Source organism: Oncorhynchus mykiss, chromosome 15, assembly GCF_013265735.2.
Source record: "Oncorhynchus mykiss isolate Arlee chromosome 15, USDA_OmykA_1.1, whole genome shotgun sequence".
Taxonomy (NCBI): domain Eukaryota; kingdom Metazoa; phylum Chordata; class Actinopteri; order Salmoniformes; family Salmonidae; genus Oncorhynchus; species Oncorhynchus mykiss.
This window is the reverse complement of record NC_048579.1, coordinates 24521749-24543304: the sequence shown is the minus strand read 5'-3', so window position 1 is coordinate 24543304 and position 21556 is coordinate 24521749. Positions and strand designations below refer to the sequence as shown.

At 42.0% G+C, this 21556-nt stretch overlaps 1 protein-coding gene across 1 annotated transcript in view; it reads left to right on the top strand.

Moving 5' to 3' along the window:
• The window catches only part of gpr158a (G protein-coupled receptor 158a), a 101836-nt gene that overhangs the window by 25646 nt on the left and 54634 nt on the right, over window positions 1-21556 (top strand). The window contains exons 3-4 of the mRNA XM_021562794.2: window positions 15440-15542; window positions 18619-18845. Of these exons, the coding sequence (XP_021418469.1) occupies window positions 15440-15542; window positions 18619-18845 (330 nt within the window). The remainder of the gene's footprint in view (window positions 1-15439; window positions 15543-18618; window positions 18846-21556) is intronic.

Here is a 21556-nt window from a genome sequence, read left to right as displayed (position 1 = left end):
AATAAGGTATTTCTGTTTTTCAAAATGGTGTTGAGAGATTATTGCACATAAAGGAAGATAGTCCCTACATTCTAGAGTACTAGCTTTGTCATACAAAATGATTTCCATCATCCTGTGAACCCCATTCATTGCTGCTCGCAGCTATATTTGCTATTGATTGATTGTTTGACAAAGGGTACTTTTTCAACTGAACTCTTATTTCCCAATTATTATCAATGTATCCCCCTCTATCCAAATAATGGTATTTCTCTGTTAGCTATTTTCCTTCTTTCATACTACAATATTGCCAGTGGAATTGATTGTTTCCCTTCATTGAATGTTTGACCATGTAAAGGGTTAATTCAGCACCCCACCCATATCTTACCCCACTGTTCAAGTTGCTGTTTGGCCAGCCAACCATGCAACTAGCCCAAACTGAGATGGAGACAGACGGATGTCTGATTCATCACAGAGAGAAAAAAACAAAATGAGGCCCAGTCTGTCTCTCTGTCTGAAAAAGAAGACCCAAAGAAACAGAAACAACCCGACAACAACAACAACCAATGTTTATTTTCTGCCAGACATCGCTATTTTAAGATCCAACCCCCATATCCGTTTGAATCGATCTATTCCCACTGACTCATCCAGCTTTTGTCCTTATTGATCATTTTCACTATCTTCATTTTTTTGCCAACCTTTACGTAAAGTAAACTGGGAAAAAAATGAGCATTTGAAGGAGCTGTTTTGTAACATAACTGACTGCCAAACAAATACAGTGGATTGCATAAGCCGTAATATGTTTTACCTTTGTAATATCTGCAATAATCAGTGGTTGTGTATGTGTGTCTGTGTGTGTGCGTGCATGCAGAGTTTTGTTCTCTATCGTGAAGTTTGCTAAAAGTACATATTTAGTGAGCCTTTTCTCCTTGCCTGTCTTTTAGATGTGTCATGAAGGAGATAAATGTCTTCAAAGAGATGTGGTGGTAATGAAAGGGGCTTCGCTGCATGGTGGCTCAGGAACAGTTTCTCTGAGGCCTCTCAGAATCAGGAAACAACCACGATGATCAGTTCAAGTACACTGTCTTCTCCTTCCAACATCAACATGCTTACATCTGAATGGAAATGTTTGCATCCACCAAGTGTCCTTGTACAATCATCCTGCACATTCTGAATTCAGAGATCCACCCGAGTTAATGTCAGATGTTCGATTTTATTTTTTACCTCTTCCGGCTTACATTTCTGCTTATGGTCTGATTATGAAAAGGACAGAACTCTGATGAAGGTGAGCGAGTGTTGCACCTTTTCCTTTGCAGTGACAATTACAGCAAGGCATGAGGAAGTAATATTGGGAAAAGGGTAGTCTGGCGGACCAGCCAGTGATAGCTAGCTCGTTTTACTCATACTTCAGGTGATAGAAATCTGAACGCACTACCAGCGTTTTTAAAAGTTGGTTTATAAATACTTTCCTGTGCATATATTGTCTCAAATTTCAAGCAGCATAAGGACCAACACCCAGACAACCAGTAAGTAAGTTCAAATGTAATTTTATTCAACATTCCGGCTTGTAGCGGTCCTTAGGAGGACCCTTTCCAAATAATTACATTCCATTCTACCAGAGGGTGCATTAGAGATGTAGGATCTTAATTTGATCACCCTGTAGCAGGAGAACTCTCCTGCAATGCAGGAAATGTAAAACTTGTCGTTTCTTTGAGGTTAAAAAAGACTACTGAATGTGTAGATTCCACTTTGGAATTTCAGACTTGATTTTCCCCTATGAAAAATGTATCAATCCATTCAGAAATGTCCATGAATTATAATCCACATAATAATTCACATTTCCTGTTGCTGCAGGATTCTTTTCCTGCTTTAGCAAACTTGCTCAAACTTTATCTGTAGCTACCTGTCACCGGCTGGTACACCAGACTAGGAAAAGTGGTGACCAAGCTATATTCAGTTAACATTTGTAAATAAATGTATATCACCGTTGAATACAAGAAGTCCTATGCCTACGGGGTGGAAGCATCAATCAGACTGCTTAGGCCAATGCCAATGCTACTTGGCCTGTCAAGGACAATATATGACAATCAATTTGGTCATGGATTCTAGGCTGTGAACCAACCATCCATTAGCTTAACAGCCAGGCTACTTTGACCGATTGGATCTCTATATAACTGTATCAGTAATGTTGTAAAGACTCAATGCATATGAAACGTATTAAATACAGCATGTATTCAACGGTGACAGGTATATATATATATATATATATATATATACATGTGTATATTCTAATGGATACACAATGTTTGCAGCCATACTAGTGAGCCATAATGTTCTTGCTATCGCTGCAGAAACATTTACAAACAAGATGGGCCTTCAATCGGGAAGCAAATAGGAGTCGAACCTGTCATACTTGACATTTTCCTTTTCCCCTCTTTCCTCATCTCCCACTAATGGCACTTTCATTCGTATGCTTCGGTGTTCTTCAAAAGTCTTGAACTTTGCACCGGGGGCACCTTTCATGCAAGTACATAAAGATGATGATGAATGTCTCAATCACTTAGCTTATTGCACAGAACAAGTGGTGAAGCCCTCAGGGACTGGCTACTGGAGCCCAGTGGATGCGGTGACACATAGCTTGAATGATTGACCCAGCAGAATAACAGTGACTGCAGGCTTCACAAGGCTCTCAGTCACAGAGACTGACTGTGGAGAAATGGTCGTACCTAGTGCTCGGCTGCACTGGCCGGCCTCAAATCAACAGGCAACAGTGAGCAGGGTTGGGGTCAATTCCATTTCAATTCCAGTCAATTGGGAAAGTACACTAAAATTCAAAATCAAACAATTTTCAATGCTTTTCAATGAGGAAAATGTGGAATTGGAATTTGGTGTACTTTTTGAATTGACTGGAATTTAAATGGAATTGACCTCAAACCTGGCAGTGAGTTAACCTAGTATTTCATGGAACTTGAGTTCTGATATGTGCTGTTCTTGTAACATAAAGTCTCAGGCTACATCCTCATGTCCATACTAGGATATCACATTGAATGTCGAAACACATTGCCTCATTCAGGTCATATGCTAGTGTGGATATTGTAACAGAGACTTCAAGTGTTTCTCAGTATGCATACCTCGGTGCTTCGATCACGCTAATTGGAGCGGGGAATGGTCTGAGTCCAAACAGAGCACGGAGAACAGTTCTCAGATGTGAACTCCATTTGTACACAATAAGAAGCAAGCATCGAAGCAAGCTTCAACTGAAATATTCCCAGGATTGTTAACGTAACATGACGCAACCACGTAAAAAAATATGCAAAATGTATTCATAACGATGGCGGCTGTTTTTTTTAGATGAAGCGAGAGAAAATTAACTCCAACTTCGGAATGAAAAGTTGCCCACTCATATCTTATGTACAGTATGTTGTCGGACTTCAATATTTTATCTTGATTTGTTAATGAATAGCTAGATTAACATTATTGACATATAGCTAGCTAGCTAGATTAACATTATTGACATATAGCTAGCTAGCTAGATTAACATTATTGACATATTGACAGCTAGCTGATCATTCTGAAGTTAAACTTTTGTTTTTGCTTTATGTAGCTATCTTGTTTAATCTGCGAATGCTTCTCAAGTGTAAAATGTCTTGCTTTCTTCACTCTCTCATCTTAACATGAACATGCGAAAGAGAACGTCATCAGAGATCGAGCTTAGAGTATGACGGTGTACAGCATGGTAGTAAACATATTGGGAGACACGCTTAGTTTTCCCAGTGTGCCACGACCAACTTTATCGACCAACTTTATCGTTCCTGAGTGAATAAGCCAGGTCTTTTCTTTCAATGTGTTTTTTGGTTAATTCTCACCTTGGTTCACAAGGTTATCATTGCCTCACACTGTCATCTCTATCATGCTGTGGTGTTCCCTGTCCCCCTAATGCTTCTGAATTAATAAGGCAATCTGTGTTCCAGCGACCTGCTGCCCTGAGCTAACACAAACTCCATGAAGAGGAATGAGAAACCAACATGCCTCAGTCTGCTCCATTAATCTTTCTCAGTGATACATTTGGGAAAACGTATGATGGCACCGCAGTTCCAGTGTTGAAAAGCTGTTTAGACTCATAGGCAGGCTACAGATGACAAAAGGATATGGATGGATACGGATACACAGGCTTTTAGCGATATCTATCCATTGAATGTTTAGGAAGGCTATAATGGATTTATGGGAAGAATCACTTATAAATTCAAGGTACCTGATCATTGATAATGTTTAGTGGTGGTAACCAATGATGTCTTATTGGCTTCATTGTTTCACAAGTTCACATAGAGAGATGCTGTATGCATCCTCATGGCCTCAGTGTAATAGCATGAGACAGAGGCCTGCCTTACACTGCTAGCTGTGAAAAGAAGTGATCCATCTCCATGTCAACACAGGACAGTTCATCTGGTGTGATCACCAGCAACGTGTAGCAACCAGACCCAGCCAAAATGGGTGTCAGAATAACATGGCTTATGCTGTTTGGATCTCGTCTGGGTGACCACTCAAAGGGGAGCTCTGAAACACACTGAGCATGCTCGAAGGGGTTGGGCTTTGCAGTGTTAGCATTAGGATTAGTTGAGTAGCATCATTGGACATCGGATTCATTGTCTCTCTAATTGAGTGTGTTTTTAATGAGATAACCAATTAGAGGTCGACAAGGGTATGGTAAGGACTTCACTTTAGTTGAGGCAAAATTGATTATGCTGAAATAGCAAACAAGTGATGAATTAGTATAAGTGAGTGATGGGACCCGCGCCCTCCAGAAAATGAGCATCAAACACAGACAATGGCAAAAACTATTGAATACATCAACAATTTAATCAAGCTTTTGTTGACTTTGTCTTCAGGCAAGACCTACAAATTACCTTTCAAAGAGCAGGAGAAAACAGCTTTTCTCCACAATTATCTAGCAATTACACTGACAGCTCCCACAAAAGCCAGCCAAAGACACTTTGAGATAGGCTGGCGCTCTCTGAATACGAAGTGGAATATTATGTTGAGATCCCATGGGTTCCTGTGACACAAATAGGCCTACATGATGCCAAACTTGTGATTCGGATGCTTGAAGCTAGCCATTTTGCACCAGATAATGTACATAGAATGTGTTGGATATAGCACTGAATAGGACAACATTGAATGACAATGTATGAACACTTACTGTAAACACTAAATAAATAACAAAGCATCAAAATTGAACACACGCACAAGCAACTCAAAGGAAAATGCTAATCACAGTCATCAATGATCAACTGAGATAAAGAAAATCTGTCTGTTTTTCTAGTCTAACTATGCTCTCTCAAATATGTTACTTTGTCTTTTTTTATTTGGAAGGCATATACTCCCCCATGCAGCCCTGGGAAAGTAGGTGATATTTTAGCAGAACGTCAGTGAGTAACATATTTATCTGTTATTAACGGTGACAGCTTCTCCGCCTTGGTTCTCCTTCTACACGGAGGAAAAAAAAGGTGCTTACTCTTTCATCTCCAGCCCTAGTTCCAGATTGCTCGATAAAAATAGCAAATTCTCCTGTTCCCTTGAGGGATTTCCCCGGCGTTATAAACATTGTGTCATCCCAAGTAGGGCCCTATGTCAACGAATGAGGGCCCCTGCTCCTCTCGGTGAGAACTCCTCCTCCGCCCACCCCCAATCTACAGTACAACTGATTAGGAGCCAGACAGTGACACTGAGCAAAGGGATTGGGATTAAGCATACAACACTGATTATTTGCTCTGCCTTTTTTGACACACTTGGGGTGTATCATGTGTGAGAGATTTGGGTTGGAAGGGATAGAAAATAATTCGGAACATTTTAACGCAACCAGACTTTTGTATCAGACCTTATTGTGTGAATTAGCCAGGCAATGTAATGGCACCCCAATGGTATTCGAAGAGCTCAAAGTCCAAAGTGGACACTGCTGAGAAATCTAATTTCCCATGGCCATAACTCCACAGGGCCAGCCAGTTAAGAACATCAAATGCAAAGTTTGGGCTGTTGTCCGTGATACTGTTCGTGGAGAGATCACAGAACACGTGTGGATTTAACAGTAGCCTCCGGCTTTGTCTGTACGGGCCTTCCTTCAGCACTGTCCCGTTAATTGGCCATGTGGATAATGTTGGAACTCTGAATTTACATGAAAATGCTTTGAAGACTTTAATACACATGCCCCAAGGCATACTTTCACATTTTAGTTTCCCATGTCTGTGTATGAAACAGAAAGCAAAAGCAGCACGGAAACAGATTCAGTCAGGGAAGTATGGGATGACAGAAGGGTTGTCAGATACTGTAAGTCCAGAGCTCTTGAGTTTAAATACGAATGGGAATTGATCTTAAACCTCGGCTGGTAATTAAATGCAAGTCGTTGATGTACCTGAACAAGAACCTGTACACTGTTGGCTTCAGCAAAAAGTCATCGCAATACAGCACATAGGAAAGGAAAGAAGTAACTATAATAAGAGGCAATGGGTCAGATCAGTGGAGGACAGATCAGTATCTCACCACACTGCATGATTAGGATGGGCCTGAGCTTTATTATATCAGCCATGAAGCTATTTAGGCCTTCTCCCCCCTGGGGCTGTTATGGGCCTGTCAAAAAGGCTGAGAGTGGGTGTCCATCCTCTGCCTATGCTCTCCTCATCTCTGCTCTCCTTGCCCCTATGCTTATCAGAGTGTGTACGCCAACTGTACGTTTTAGGAGTGTGTGTGCACGCGTGTTGTTGATATGTGTGTATGATCAGAGCAATATGTCACAAGCTGTCTGTGCTAGTCGCCACAGTCCCTGCCTGGTAGGCTGTTTAGCTCAGTGTTTGGTCTCAGTGTTTATCTCAATACCGTTTAGAGGCTGGCCATTGGACATCACCCAGGGCATTGCCTTTTGCAGACCAGACTGCTCAAAGGTGTGTGTGTGTGATTCTGTGTGTTTGTGTCTATCTGAATGTGTCTAATGAGAATACGTGTGGTGTCAAGATGGTGCTATGTTTAGCAATTCTCACAAAACTGTTGTTTTTCTCTTCTGTCAAACAAAACATGCACTGGCTTAATATCCTCTTATTCCCCCTGAGCCTTCACACGTACTGAGCTGGCATCTTAGCTGAAGCACAAACACACACAGACTCTCTCTCACACACGCACACAGATTCTCACACACACGTACGCACGCATGCACACACGCACACACACACACACACACACACACACACACACACACACACAGATTCTCACACACACACACACACACACACGCACACAGATTCTCACACACACGTACGCACGCATGCACACACACACGCACACACACACACACACACACACACGCACACAGATTCTCACACACACGTACGCACGTACGCACGCACGCACACACACACACACTTCGACATCATGCCTGCAAATGTTGCATTTTTAAATGTCATAGAAATCCATGCACCTCCTGAAAATGCTACATGTATGAAGGTTATAGCATGCTGGGTCTTATTTCAGTATCTCGTGAAAACTATGGGATAAGTAAAATCTGGAAACGTCACCTTGTCATTGGTGTAGCCATAGCGAGCCGAATGGTTTATGACAGGACATCATAGCGGTTATCACTATGAAGATCATTATCAGTGTTACTTTGAATGTCTACTATATGGGGGTCCACAATCACTCTCATTTGCCATGATAACTCCCACAGCCCCTCTTTACCTTAAAGGGAACATTCAAAATATTGAAACCTCATATTCATCAACTCCAGCACCACCCCAACATCAACATATGTGAACATTTTGCGTGTCTAGGTTTTGTAGTAGAAGATATAGAGTAAAATAGGTGTTTCCAATGACATCATCGGTGTGATTTCATCAGTTGAGGATGTCATTGGAAACACTCATCTTCCTCTACCTTTTTTATGACAAAACATTGAAACGCACCATTTTCACATGTTGGGGTGGTGCTGGAGATGATGAATGTGAAGTTGAACATTTTTGAAAGTTCCCTTTAACTCCTCCCAAAATACCATGCTATACATACCGTATACATTCCTCAGCAGTAACCACTGTATGATGAGCTTTTGTTCCTCTGTGCTTTGCATTAAGACTTGGAGGGATCACTCAGTCCACATCCAGACCTATTAGAGAGTTGATGAGGTGCTGTGTTTGGCCGGAGGAGTGTGGGCTTAATTCAAAGAGAAGGGGTTTATGGGTAAAGGTCTAATGATCGAGCAGTGTACCTACTGAGCAGGTGGAAATGGGAAGGCTTCTGTATCAATTAGCCCAATCGCAATATGTTTGCCCCCCCCCCCCCCCCCATTCATGTCAGAGAGCGGTGAATGAGGAGACCCTCTTATATGTTATGTGAAAGTGTGTGTGTGTTTGTGTGTGTGTGTGTTTGTGTGTTTGTGCCCATATTAGCAGACTTATTTAATTTCAAACCTTTCTCTAGTATAAGCTACTTACTGTGATTATCTATATTAGTAAAATGCCCTCGATAAGTGGCTGGTGTCAAAAATTTTCTGTTTATCGTCCCAGCTCTACAGTATATTTGTGGAGCCATATACCCTGAACCAAATGTGCAAGTTTTCCTGCAGGCAATACTTATTGTATAATGTGTTTGTACTGGAGCCTGTGTGTCCACCATTTATTTCTGACTCCTATAGCTACCCTGTCATAGGCTCTTGGTACCGACGGCCCCCCTCTGGCGTGACAGCATGACGCTCTCCAATAAAAAGGCTCTCGCTCCCGGTCACACACATGTCACCATGGCAATTAGCGTGCCAGAGAGTGGGTGATTGACAGCTGCCACAGCTGTGTTGTAAACAAAGAGCAGTTGTGCTCGTAGGAAGACCTACGGCAACCACTGCATCACACCTTTCCTTTTATGATTGATAGTAGAAATACATTGTATACTGTAGGAATCTCTGTACATCCGCCAGTGCAAGGTGGAAACAGATGGTCAGAAACTGATATCATTATAATGATACTGTATGACAGAATGTATGACAGAATGTTTGACAGAATACATATCAGTATGCATCCATATACTGTGCCATATAATACCTAGCATCCAACTGTCTGTCACTTGTGCTTCTAAAGCTCCTTATCCCTGTGTGGAAAGGTTTATGTATCTTGTCCAAACGGACCATTTTACGGCCCATTGGAGGTAATCCCACTCCTGGCTTGGCCGATGGGCCGATGTTGCTGAGATCACATGTGACGGATGGCAGGTAGCTGGGAAGCAGGCGGCTCCGTCTGGCCTCCTTCGCCGTTCAGCACACTCCGGGCCCAGCCCGCATCAATCACCTAGTCAGAGTGGTGGGGGAGTGCTGTGACTATTCCCGGCCCCTCACACTTTTACACACGCGTGCACACACACACACACACACACTTTTCATTTCCCAAGCTAATGCAAAGGGACTGTATTGAAAGTGGCAGACAGGTCCACTACGCCCCACCTTCCCTTCCTTCCCTACACACAGAGCAGATTTCAACAGCTGTTTGTTCTGTCAGATGGAGAATTGGGGATGACTTGCATTTCAAACCAAGCTGCACAAAGGTATATTCTCAATTGGCAGGAAAATATCTGCAACAAGACATTTCACTTAATCAACTGAGCTAATTGATCCATGTCAGTGATTTCCGGAAGAATCTCACCTACCTGTGCTCTCAGGTCAAAACCCAAACATGACCCAGCAGCAGTGCATGGGTAAAATCGTGTGTGTTGGGATTATTGCATTATTTGCTGTTAATTCATATGCCTTGCGACTGTGATATATATGCCTAAAGGCCATGACAATAAGAAGACAGCTGCAGAATACATTTTAACACAACTTTGTTTCTGTCCGATGAAGTCCACAACGCATATTGCATGTAACAGACATGACCTGGCATGGTTAAGCAAGTTAATGTTTTTGACATTTTCGGTCCACTAAACAACAATTTATTTGGAACCACAGAGAGTTACCACAAGTCGCAAAGAAAACAGGAGCTACCGCCACTATTACAGCACCATTTCAACTTCAACATTTCATCATCATCAAATCACCTCTGCTTAGTCTAACGCAGTGACAACTGAAAGATACCAAAAACAATTTGGTCCAATCAACATAAGCTGAATATGATGTGGCTGTCCATGGTTCTGATTTCTGTTTGCGCGCGTGTGTATGTGTTCGTGCAAGTAGAAAAACATGTTGACTCACCCTACTTGTAGAGAAACGCCAATGCCGTCCTCCTCTCTTTCATGTTGACAAAATGGTTTGTCACTCTGTCATACAGTACATGCTTTTATTTTTTGTTGTCCTAGGCTACCTGGCAAAAAATTTGCTCACTGGCCCATCTTCCATTCACGGGCAACTTTAGCTAGTTAACATTAGCCTTCTACATCTAGCTACTGTACATATTGAATATTTGTTCTGATCTAACCATTAATTCAAATAATCAGAACCACCGTTATAATCATTGGCCAGTACAGAGAATTAAGTAAAACCGTCCAAATTCGTCTCTCCCATCCATGGCTAATTTAGGGGCCAATTTTAACTAGCTAGCTAGCCACTGGAGGAGAACAACACAACGAGATGCAACAATTCAAGTTGTTTCTGTTAATGATGTGTGCTCTCAAGCAACTTGATAGGAGAGATGCCAAATCCAAGCAGGCTTCCTTTGACACTTTTTTTTATTCCGCCAGGACCATTCATAGTTGAGCTCGCTCAGTTTAGTTCAATGCTGATTGGCTAATTTTGTATATTTGTCTTGTCAAGGGAGGCCATGTGCTCACTGGCTTCCCATGCCTTTAATGCTATGGACGACAAGAACTTCATACTTGTTTGGACCAGACAGCATCAGATAGATGGCCTACACGTAGAGAGACAGGGGGGTGATGTTTCGCTCATTCGGATGCTTTCTCCTGTGAGATACAGGAGGGGGGGGGGGGGGGGCTGGCTTCCGTTGGCCTTCATGGATACACACCACTGAACATGACACGTAAAAAAATCTGACCTGCCTGCGATACTCCAGAAAAAGGATCGCCAGTCCTCCCATAGCTCACAGAAAATAAAACATGTTCTCTGTTCTAAAGGCAACAGAGAGAGAGAGAGAGAGCTGCATGACACTATAGTAGCGTGTTGTCCTGGAGTTGTTCACTGTTGGCCGCTTTGTGAAGCAGGGTGAGCAAAGTTCAGCAGGCCAACACACATTCTTAATGATTCATAGGGTTTGGAAGCATGGTGGTCCCAGTTGACCTTACTGAATGTCTGAGAAGATGCCCGCTGAGTGGGGAATTCAGAGGACTAATACTAAAAGAGATGGCAAAGATTCAGGAGGAACTGTGCTACACTATCCTATTCTATGGAATTTGAAATATGCTGTATCAATGAAAAACCTCAGCAGCATCATTCATTTTCAGAAAAAGTATTTAATGTAATTTCAGACTGAGCCAGTTATAGGATTCTCTGGCACACTCTGAGGAAGAGGGGCGGAGCCCTCTTCCCCAACAGCATATTTGCATCCGATTGTAAACAAGATCTGCTGGATGGAGTTTTCCACAGATTTTCATGGCAAGTTAAATGTCACTGAAGCAGGGGCGTAGGCATATATATATTTTTTGGATAGGCCTAGAAAAATTTGGATAGGCATTTTTTATACTTATTTATTTTATTTATTTAGCGATTGCACCATATATTATTTTCGGAATACAATCATTTTATACTAGTGCATAGTACTTGGATCAACCTCGTTACATTTACAAATAATTACCTATCCCAGCATATTAAAATAAGACAGTAACTTTAGACCAGTTACCAACTTGCCAACAACACAAAACTCATCTTCAGACGCACTTTAATCTCAATGGGTTTACAAGCCTATGTTTGATGTTACAATTTATACTACGACGGGCAGTAGTACGATAAAATGGTACCTTATGTGTGTCAATGATCCTTAACAGAGAGTTTATATTAGGGAAAATATCATCAGGGCAGCTGTCAAGTACACTCATTATAGAGGAAAAATCACTCTTTCCCATGTTACTTTTCAGCATTCTCAATTGATACTGCAGAATGCATGTGGTCTTCAGCTGCTCTTTAAGGCTGCAGGTTTGGGATTCCTTGGAAAAGGAGTCTGCCGCTCGCATGATCCCGTATGTGTTTTATTGAAATCTGTCTGTCTAGTATATTGTTGTTTTCCCTAATGAAGTTGTGACTACACTTGTCTGCACATTTTACAGGCAGTTTTCGCTGCCGTGATGCACTCACATCCCATTTACTAATATCATGCTTAATCATCATCTCTTCAGTTAGCTTGAGAACCTTATCGAATTCTCCTCCTGAGTTATCTCTGAACGTAGAAAACCTGCGTTTGAGGATTTCAATTAAACCAATCCAGTCCGTCACAGATAATGTAGAGCTTTGTAACAGGAATAAGGAATAAACACTTGTTGTTCTGGATTTGTTGTAAGAGGGCATCGGCTTCTAATTTGGCTTGTCCACAAGCCTCTGAAAACCCTGAAAGAACCTCTAAAATGACATCTATCAGTAACAGCTCTTTACCCACTGACACCGGTTTTGAACTCCACCGTACACCCGTGGATCTTTCTAGCTCGATACATGGTCTATCAGGATGCAACTCTTTCTGTACTTCCTATGAATCCAGCATGTCTGTGGGATCCACTCATAAATGTGGGTATGAATGTGGCTGATTTACCGTCTGTAAAAAAGTCCTGACGTGTCCAGACACTTTTGCTGCGGTGCACAGAACCCGAATTCAGATGGTGGAAGTTGCAATGCACATATACTGCTTGCTTAAATGTTTGCTTTAGTAGGACATGTACCCCTCCTCTGTTCCCTGACATGACTGATGCACCATCAAAACAAAAACACACACACAGAGTGGGATCCAACTCCAGGGGTTGCAACACTTCTAGTATTTTCCGAGACATTCCTTGTGCAGACAAATCAGCGGTTTCCATAAAACCAACAGCTCTTTCTTTAATCAGTCCAGCATGAATGTATCAGATGCACACAGCAATAAGTTCTCATTTAGATTGATCTTTATATTAATCTGCTAGTAATGGCAAAATACGTGGAAGGCGCAGAATGACCTTCATATTTTATCCTCCACAGTAACAGTCTTGCTGCACACTCCAGCATCTTGTTCTGAATTTCGGGGCTCATAAGCGTGGCATTGCGAGGTAGAACATTAAGCCTGTTTTGTATTTCTGAGTCATTCTTTGTCATAAATCTGAATTCGACATTTGCCTCAGGAAAGTGCCTACAAAATGTACAATAAATTGCATATTTTGCTTTACTATACTCAATCCACACTAACTGGTCATACCAACTTGAAGAGAAGCAGCGTGATTTGCCATTTATCATACTTGAAGGGAAATTTGCTAGCTTTGGTTGACAGGCTTGTTCATAAACAGCAGACAAATCTGTCGGTGGACCTACTGCAGGTTCACCCCCGCCCAAAGCATCAAGAATGAGAGGAGGCCGTGGGGTAGGCAAGCATGCCTGGCTCGACGTGGCATTGGTGGTTGTGATGGCGATTGCGGTTGTTTCTATCATGGCGCCACCTGTTAATGTCTCCTTCTGGAAGCTATCGGTGTATTGATCCAAATTATTTTCTGGCACACACTCCTTCTCCTCACTCCTTTTCCTTTTTTGAAAAACCTAGCGATCGACATTTGGTTTGCCATTGCTAGAACTACTAAATGACCTTAGCTGGTGACTAAATTTGAGTAAGCTAGCATTGTAGAACTTGCTAGCTAATGCGCTACAAAGTTTAGCCATGTGACGTTGGCAGGTTGTTGAGGGAAACCACGGTATGAATTTATTTAAAATGTAACCAATAGTCGGAAGCAAACTTGATTGCTGCGGGCTATTTCTTTGTTACATTATAATAAAATTACCCATAGAAAATAAATCTCACATTTTTTTCTTTTAAAAATGTAATGCATTATAACACAATTTCTATTGAATAATTTCTGGAACATTTTTTGGGTAGGCCTGAGATCAAACTGGGTATGCCGCTGCAATGAAGTTAGGATTTGACGCCATCTAAAGCGAATCTCATTGTACCCTATATGGCAAATTTTATTTGAATGCACATCCCACTTCTGACAACATATTCCTGGGGCAGCAGATAGCCAGCTGGGATGGCAGGTTGCCTAGTGGTTAGAGCATTGGGCCAGTAACTGAAAGGTTGCTGGATTGAGTCCCAGAGCTGACAGGGTAAAACCTGTTGTTCTGCCCCTGAATAAGGCAGTTAACCCACTGTTCCCTGGTAGGCTGTCATTGTAAATATGAATTTGTTCTTAACTGATTTGCCTAGTTAAATAAAGGTTCATTTAAAAATAAACTAAATATCTCGGACAGGCCTTGAATTAAGGACTACTATGCCACCATACTGCTGAATACTTCTGTTTAAAAAAACTGTGTAGTGCTGATTTAGGTGGCTTGGTGACATCAGTGCTTTGTCTGAGAAGAGCGTCTATTGAGCGGTAACTCTGTAATTACCTTGCGATTGCAGATGGTCGGGAAGGAGAGTCTCAAAGGATTTGTCTAAGGGCCTGGTTGACTGTTTTCAGATTTGTAAATGCAGATGGCCCCGGCTCAGAGCTCCTTGAGAGAGCCAGAAATAGCGACCTCTTAATGCAAAGTCCAGTCACAATAGCTGCTGCTTCATTTAGAGTAGACGGTGCCACTGCCATCGGTCTTGAACCACAGGTCACCAACACTTCAACACTTCACATCATGTTAAGTGTCTGGTGGAGTCCAATACTTAGTCTGAGTCCCTGTTGTTATCCTGGGATTCTCAACTGAAGTTATATTAATAATCTGGGCTGAGAAAATAAAATCTTGTTTCAGTTTGAAAATCAGACGGTACTCTTAAAAGAAAATACAATTTTGTCTCACTGTGACCCAGATGTTTTAGAAGCGGAATGGAAGATGGAATCAGGTCCCCCGAGACATAGAATTAATAGTTCTCTTTTAATCCTTGCAAATACGCCTGTTCTTAATTTAGATATTAATTACATCTTGTAATTTGGCAAATGCCGCGAAAAGTCTGCCAAGGATGCCCCTTGACGCTCCTCTGGAGCTCTCTCTAACAGGCCTCTCTCTGTTTCCTATCAGCTCAATCAAATGAAACAGCCTCGCCTAATTTAATATGGAGCATTTCACTGGTTTTCCCATTATGTTCATTGATTAAGACGAGGCTTTGGAGGTTTGTGCTCACTGTTGTAAGTGTTTTCATTGGTTAATTGCTGAGAGAATTGAGTGTGATTCTTTGACATATGTTTTTTAAATGTAAATAGAATTGCCATTGAGAGCAACTGCTTCTCAAGATGAACACATATACTGTATAGTAAATCCATATATTGTCCATTTTATTCAACATATATTGACACCTGTACCTACAGTAGATGCCAAATACTGTATTGTCCTTTTTTCTATCCACAGTGCATGTCTATCCGAGGCCATGGGTTTGTGCTGGACAAATACAAATGCCAGTGCAAGACAGGCTTCTACCACCCCAACAGAGTGGCGGTCAATGGCTTCAAAAGTAAGTAACATTACGGATATTTACCAACATGTTACAAACATGCTCTGAGATGTGTGACATCACTTGGGATGGGAGCATGGTGAGGACTGAAGGCAAATCATGGTCCTCAAAAACTCTGACAAAATATGATCCTCATTTGTAACAGCTGCAAGTCGGTGATGTGTTGACCATGCAAATGTATTCCAGTTCTTCTTCTTTCTGTTGTTCCTTCCAGTCGCATATGATGGCTCCTAATCGGGAAGAGGAATTTAGCAGATGTAGCTGTCTGACCCTTTGAACACTCTCTCACGGCATGTTAAGTAGTGTTAGTAGCATTAGCATAACCGTTGCTATGACGACATTACCGTTGTTTACGACATTACCGTTGTTTACGACGACATTACCGTTGTTATGACGACATTATCTTAAACCTCGCCTGGTGTTGGCACCATGTGGTCCTTTATAATCCTTTATTTAAGGAACAAGATACAGTGGAATCGTCATTTTGTGACCCTTCTTCCTTCCCTCCTTTGTATGTTAATTAGAATAGGCCCTTGCAGACATGAAGCCCCTGTGGTATTCGGTTGGTCGGGCTTCAAGCCCACTCACACTCCTGTGTTCTCCTCCCAGCTCTCTCCCTCAGTCTCCTCTCATCCCACCCGGACCTCTGCACGTCTCTCTGTGTCTGCATCAGTCCCCCCCCCCGCCATCCCTCCCTCTCTCTCTTCATCCCTCCATCCTTACCCACACTCGTCCCTTTTTGCATATGCAAGAGCTCCCACCACGAAGTTAAGCTCTCTCTCGTTCAGAGAGGGGTAGATGTGTCTGTGCGTGTGTACGTAGATGTGCGTTTATGGGCATAGGCGTGTGTGTGTGTGTGTGTGTGTGGGGGGGGGGGGTTAATTTGATTAGAGCAAACAGAGGCACGTGCCTTACAGACACGTTCTTCAGCAGTCTTGCCCACCACCGGGCCAATAACAACTGTTGTCTTAATCTCAAAGTGAACATTCTCCATCCTCAACACTCTTTGTAGAGGAAACCGCCACTGTTCACCTTTCCTTTTCGATTCCTTACATTTCTATAGCTTTAGCTTCCAATGAAGTTAGGCTCGCTTTCAGACTGTGAGAAACTGAGTCCACAGGAGAAGCAATGAGCCAAATGAGAAACAGCTATGAGTCATACCATCAAACCAATGGGAGATAAGTAGGTATTTTCAGGAGATCAAGGATGTGCAGAGTCATAGAGTTCTAAAATAGTCTTTGGTTAAGAGCAAAGTCCCAGTAAATGGTAGAACTGGTTGGATTTTTACCCAATATCGCTGCCAAACTGGCATCACTAAAGGGTTTCTCGCTCTCTCCATCGACACCCCTCTTGAGACAATTATCTGAGCCCACCAGCCTTTCTCATGTCCCCAGAATTTGTCCATTTAGAAATAATGTGAGCCTTGCACATTTCTCTGTGCTTTAGCCATGAGTATTCTCTGCGGAATCCTGGTATGATATGCCAATCGTTGAACCAGAGAAACTGTGTTGACTTTTCATGTTCACACATATGCTTTGATGTTTAGGTGCAGTACAGACACCAGAGAGAGCTTAGGTTTCATCCTCCAGGCGTTCACTCTATCATAGGGTGGCAGGTAGTCTAGCGTTTAGAGCGTCGGGTCATTAACCGAAAGGTTGCTGGTTCGAAGACCTGAGCCAGCACCGTACTGCTATGGCTGACCCTGTAAAACAACACATTTCACTGCACCTATTTTTGTTTTTACAGAGGATACTGTCATCATTTTAAAAAGGCTGTTTACTTAAAGGCCCAGTGCAGTCAAAAACTTGATTTCCTGTGTTTTATATATATATATTTCCGTACTATGAGGTTGGAATCATATTTTAATACTATAATAATAATAATACTAATTGCGAAAATTATGATAATGCCTTTTTAGTGTAAATGCTGTTTGAAAACCCCCTCAAATTTCTTCATGTTTTGGTTCAGATGGAGTTTTGACCTGCCTGGGGACCAATAAGAAAGAGAGTTCCAAACCTCTCTGTCAATAACAGCTAGTTTTCAGTGTTCCCCTTCTCACTCAGACCACTCCCAGACAGTCCTAGCAATATTCTTTCTTGAGAAATTGCTCTTTGCTAAGAAGCTATTTTTGTTTATTTTTGACCATTATAATTGAAAACAGTCTCAGCAAGGTATTTAATTATTACCCAGAAATGATTTGATATTGAGATAAAAACGGCTGCATTGGACCTTTAACACAAGAGCAGAGTGAGTCATTCAGACTCAATTTGAATTCAACATTTTAAACAAGATGAGCTTCTATGCCCTCATTCATACAGCCAATCAAACATTCAGCGACGTTTAAAGTGTCCGTTACTTAGCTATGGCTTTAGCAATGTTAGGTGTAGGTGTATGTACTGCTGACATAAACACTCTATTACAACAAACAGTATGCCACCCCTCCTTGTTATATACAATGGTACACAACATAAATCCTTTTTTACATACTGAAAATGATGTCATCAATGATCGAAGATGTGGAAGTTAATCAATGGCACCCTATTCCTTTAGAGTGCACTACTTTAGACCAGGGCCCGGGATCTGGTCAAAAGTAGTGCACAATGTAGCGAATAGGGTGCAATTTATGCACATGATGGGTCTTATCTTAAAAATAGCTGTGAAATTCCAATAAATGGAGGTGAGATGATATGATGATAATGATGATGATGATGGTGATGATGCCGAAGCCAGAGAAGATATTAGAGATATAGAGGCCTGGCACAGATGGTGTTCGAACACCCACGTAGAGACCTACAGGAAACCACAGGAGGAGCAGCCATAATCAGAGAGAAGGGCCTATGTTTAACACGTTTAAGGAGAGCCACTTGAACAGGGTGAAAGGTTACGTTGACATGAGGAGCCTGGCTCCCTCTAATTGCAACAAAGGAGCAGAAGAATAGCACTAAGTAATTTACCAAATAAAGCTACCATAAAGTACTACAAAGTACCTAATTTAGTTGAGTGTTGAAGTGCCATTTTATTGGAAATTGTTTTTATGACCCAGGTAAAAAATCTTTAAGAAATCTTTCTGTCACAGGTTGGGGCAGAAAGGGAAAAGCTTCAAACGGGGGTCCTAACCTGGCCGAGGGGTCGTCCAGCGACTGCCTGCCCTGTCAGGAGGGCTGTGCCTACTGCAAGGATGACACGCCCTGTGTTGCTCGAAGCGACAGCGCCCTGCGCATGGCCGTACTCTCCTTCCAGGTCCTGTGTATGCTGGTGGACTTTGTCAGCATGGTGATCATCTACCACTTCCGCAGGAACAAGGTGAGGCACTATTCAGCCGTCATTCATCCCCATCTACATTGATCATAATCACTATTCATCATCTATTACATTGATTTATGATATATTGATATATAGTTCATGACTTAATACATGTTATTCATGTTATTTTCCATCCTAATTCATCATCTATGTTGATGTATTAGTTAATGGATGACTTGATACATGTTATTCTATCCTATTAGCCTACATTGTTTTATTCATAAATGGATGACTGGGTCTATCTTATCCTTTCCTTTTTTTGTTCTTGAACCTGAATGAGAACAGGGCACACACTGTACTGTACTTTTTGAACAGAATGATATTTGCTGTATATTTTACTATATAGATTGGATGTGTTTCGACCATATGGCCATGGGTAGCTCAGGAACGTTCAACAAGTGTATTATTCATGGGGATACCTCTTCTGACAGTTCAGAGCAGCACAAATAATAATTGACTCTATCTGATTATACATGATTCATTGGGCACACACAATCTGGTACAGTTTGGCACATTGATGGCAGAATTAAGGTTCCAACTCTAAGCTTTAATGCCGATTGGCAAATTTAGTTGGCATTTGCACCAGTTCAAAAGTTGTATCTTTAGTTTCAACTGAACTGGAGTGAGTTTTCCAAGACATTCGTGGCACTAAGATCAGCGTTCGCCCCTTGCCAACCAAATGTCTCACTCTTAGACTCTATGAGATGATCTTAGCTACAACGTTTTGGAGTTCACTATAGAGCTGGGCTTCTATCCACAAGATGTTTCAGAGTAGGAGTGCTGATCTAGGAACAGGGCCACCCTGTCTACATTATCTTATTCATTATGATCTTAAAGGGAAAACTGATCCCAGATCAGCAAGCTTTAAGAATATGGTCCCTGATGTTCAGCATATGTTATGAAGGGAGAATGTTAGTACAATGAAATTGAGAACAGTGCTGTATACCTTAGGTAGATGATAATAACTATGTTGAGTCTAAGACAAGGGTTTAGTCTAGGCCTCACTGGTAAGTAAGCCTTGTCAGAGCAGCCTAAAGTGCAGGAGCCTATTACATATTTTTTTTTAGCATGAGGCAGCTTGTACAAGTACACCCCCTGGACAGGATGCTAGACTTTCGTTGGGCCGATCCATCTCCTTAATGCTGAGTGCCAAGGCATTATGACCCATTTTTAGTCTTTGGTATGACTTGACTAGGGATCGAACTCCAAACCGTTCAATCTCAGGGCAGACACTCTAACCACAAGGCCACTGAGTTGGTACGTGGAGGGATCTGATTTCTCTTAACAAGATTTAGTTTCTCCATGGCTGTCCTCGATGCTATAGGCTTATAAATAGATCTGCCTAGCTTCTCCAATGCCCACACACTCTCCAAATCCCCCAGGCTTCTTACAGTAAAATAATAACATCTCTGAGATAAAATAATCTTGGGTACAGTGATATTCTTTGATACAAGTAAAAACTTTAAGAAACCTCCTTGCCATGGATATGGAATCTTCAAGAATGTGTATACTGTAGACCACACTACCTACGTAGAGAGTTTTCATCTGTATTTTTCGTAGCTGTCTACATACCACCACAGTCAGAGCCTGGCATTAAGCTATGGCTTTAGCAGCTATGGCTTTTACAGCTTTGAATGAGCTGTATTCCGCCATAAGCAAACAAGAAAATGCTCACACAGAGGTGGCTCTCCTAGTAGCCTGGGACTTTAATGCAGGGAAACTTCTATCAAATTTCTATCAAGTTAAATGTGCAACCAGAGGGAAAAAACACTGGACCACCTTTACTCCACACACAGATACACATACAAAGCTCTCCCTCGCCCTCCATTTGGCAAATCTGACCATAAACCTATCCTCCTGATTCCTGCTTACAAGCAAAAATTAAAGCAGGAAGCACCAGTGACTAGATGAATAAAAAGTGGTCAGATGAAGCAGATGCTAAACTACAGGACTGTTTTGCTAGCATAGACTGGAATATGTTCCGGGATTTCTCCGATGGCATTAAGGCGTACACCACATCAGTCATTGTCTTCATCAATAAGTGCATCGATGACATCATCCCCACAGTGACCGTATGTACATACCACAACCAGAAACCATGGATTACAGGCAACATCCGCACTGAGCTAAAGGCTAGAGCTGCCGCTTTCAAGGAGCGGGACTCTAACCTGGAACCTTTTAAGAAATTCCGCTATGCCCTCCAACGAACCATCAAACATGCAAAGCTTCAATAAAGGACTAAGATCGAATTGTACTACACCAGCTCTGACGCTTGATGGATGTGGCAGGGCTTGCAAACCATTACAGACTACAAAGGGAAGCACAGTTGAGAGACGGATTACCAGGACGTGTACTGCGAGCATGCGATGACCAACTGGCAAGTGTCTTCACTGACATTTTCAACCTCTCCCTGTCCGAGTCTGTAAACCAACATATTTTGAGCAGGCCACCATAGTGCTTGTGCCCAAGAACACTAAAATAACCTGCCCATACAACTACCGACTCGTAGCACACACGTCAGTAGCCATGAAGTGCTTCGAAAGGCTGGTCATGGCTCACAACAACACCATTATCCCAGAAACCCTAGACCCACTCCAATTTGCATACCGCCCCAACAGATACACAGATGATGCAATCTCTATTGCACTCCACACTGCCCTTTCTCACCTGGACAAAAGGAACACCTATGTGAGAATGCTATTCATTGACTA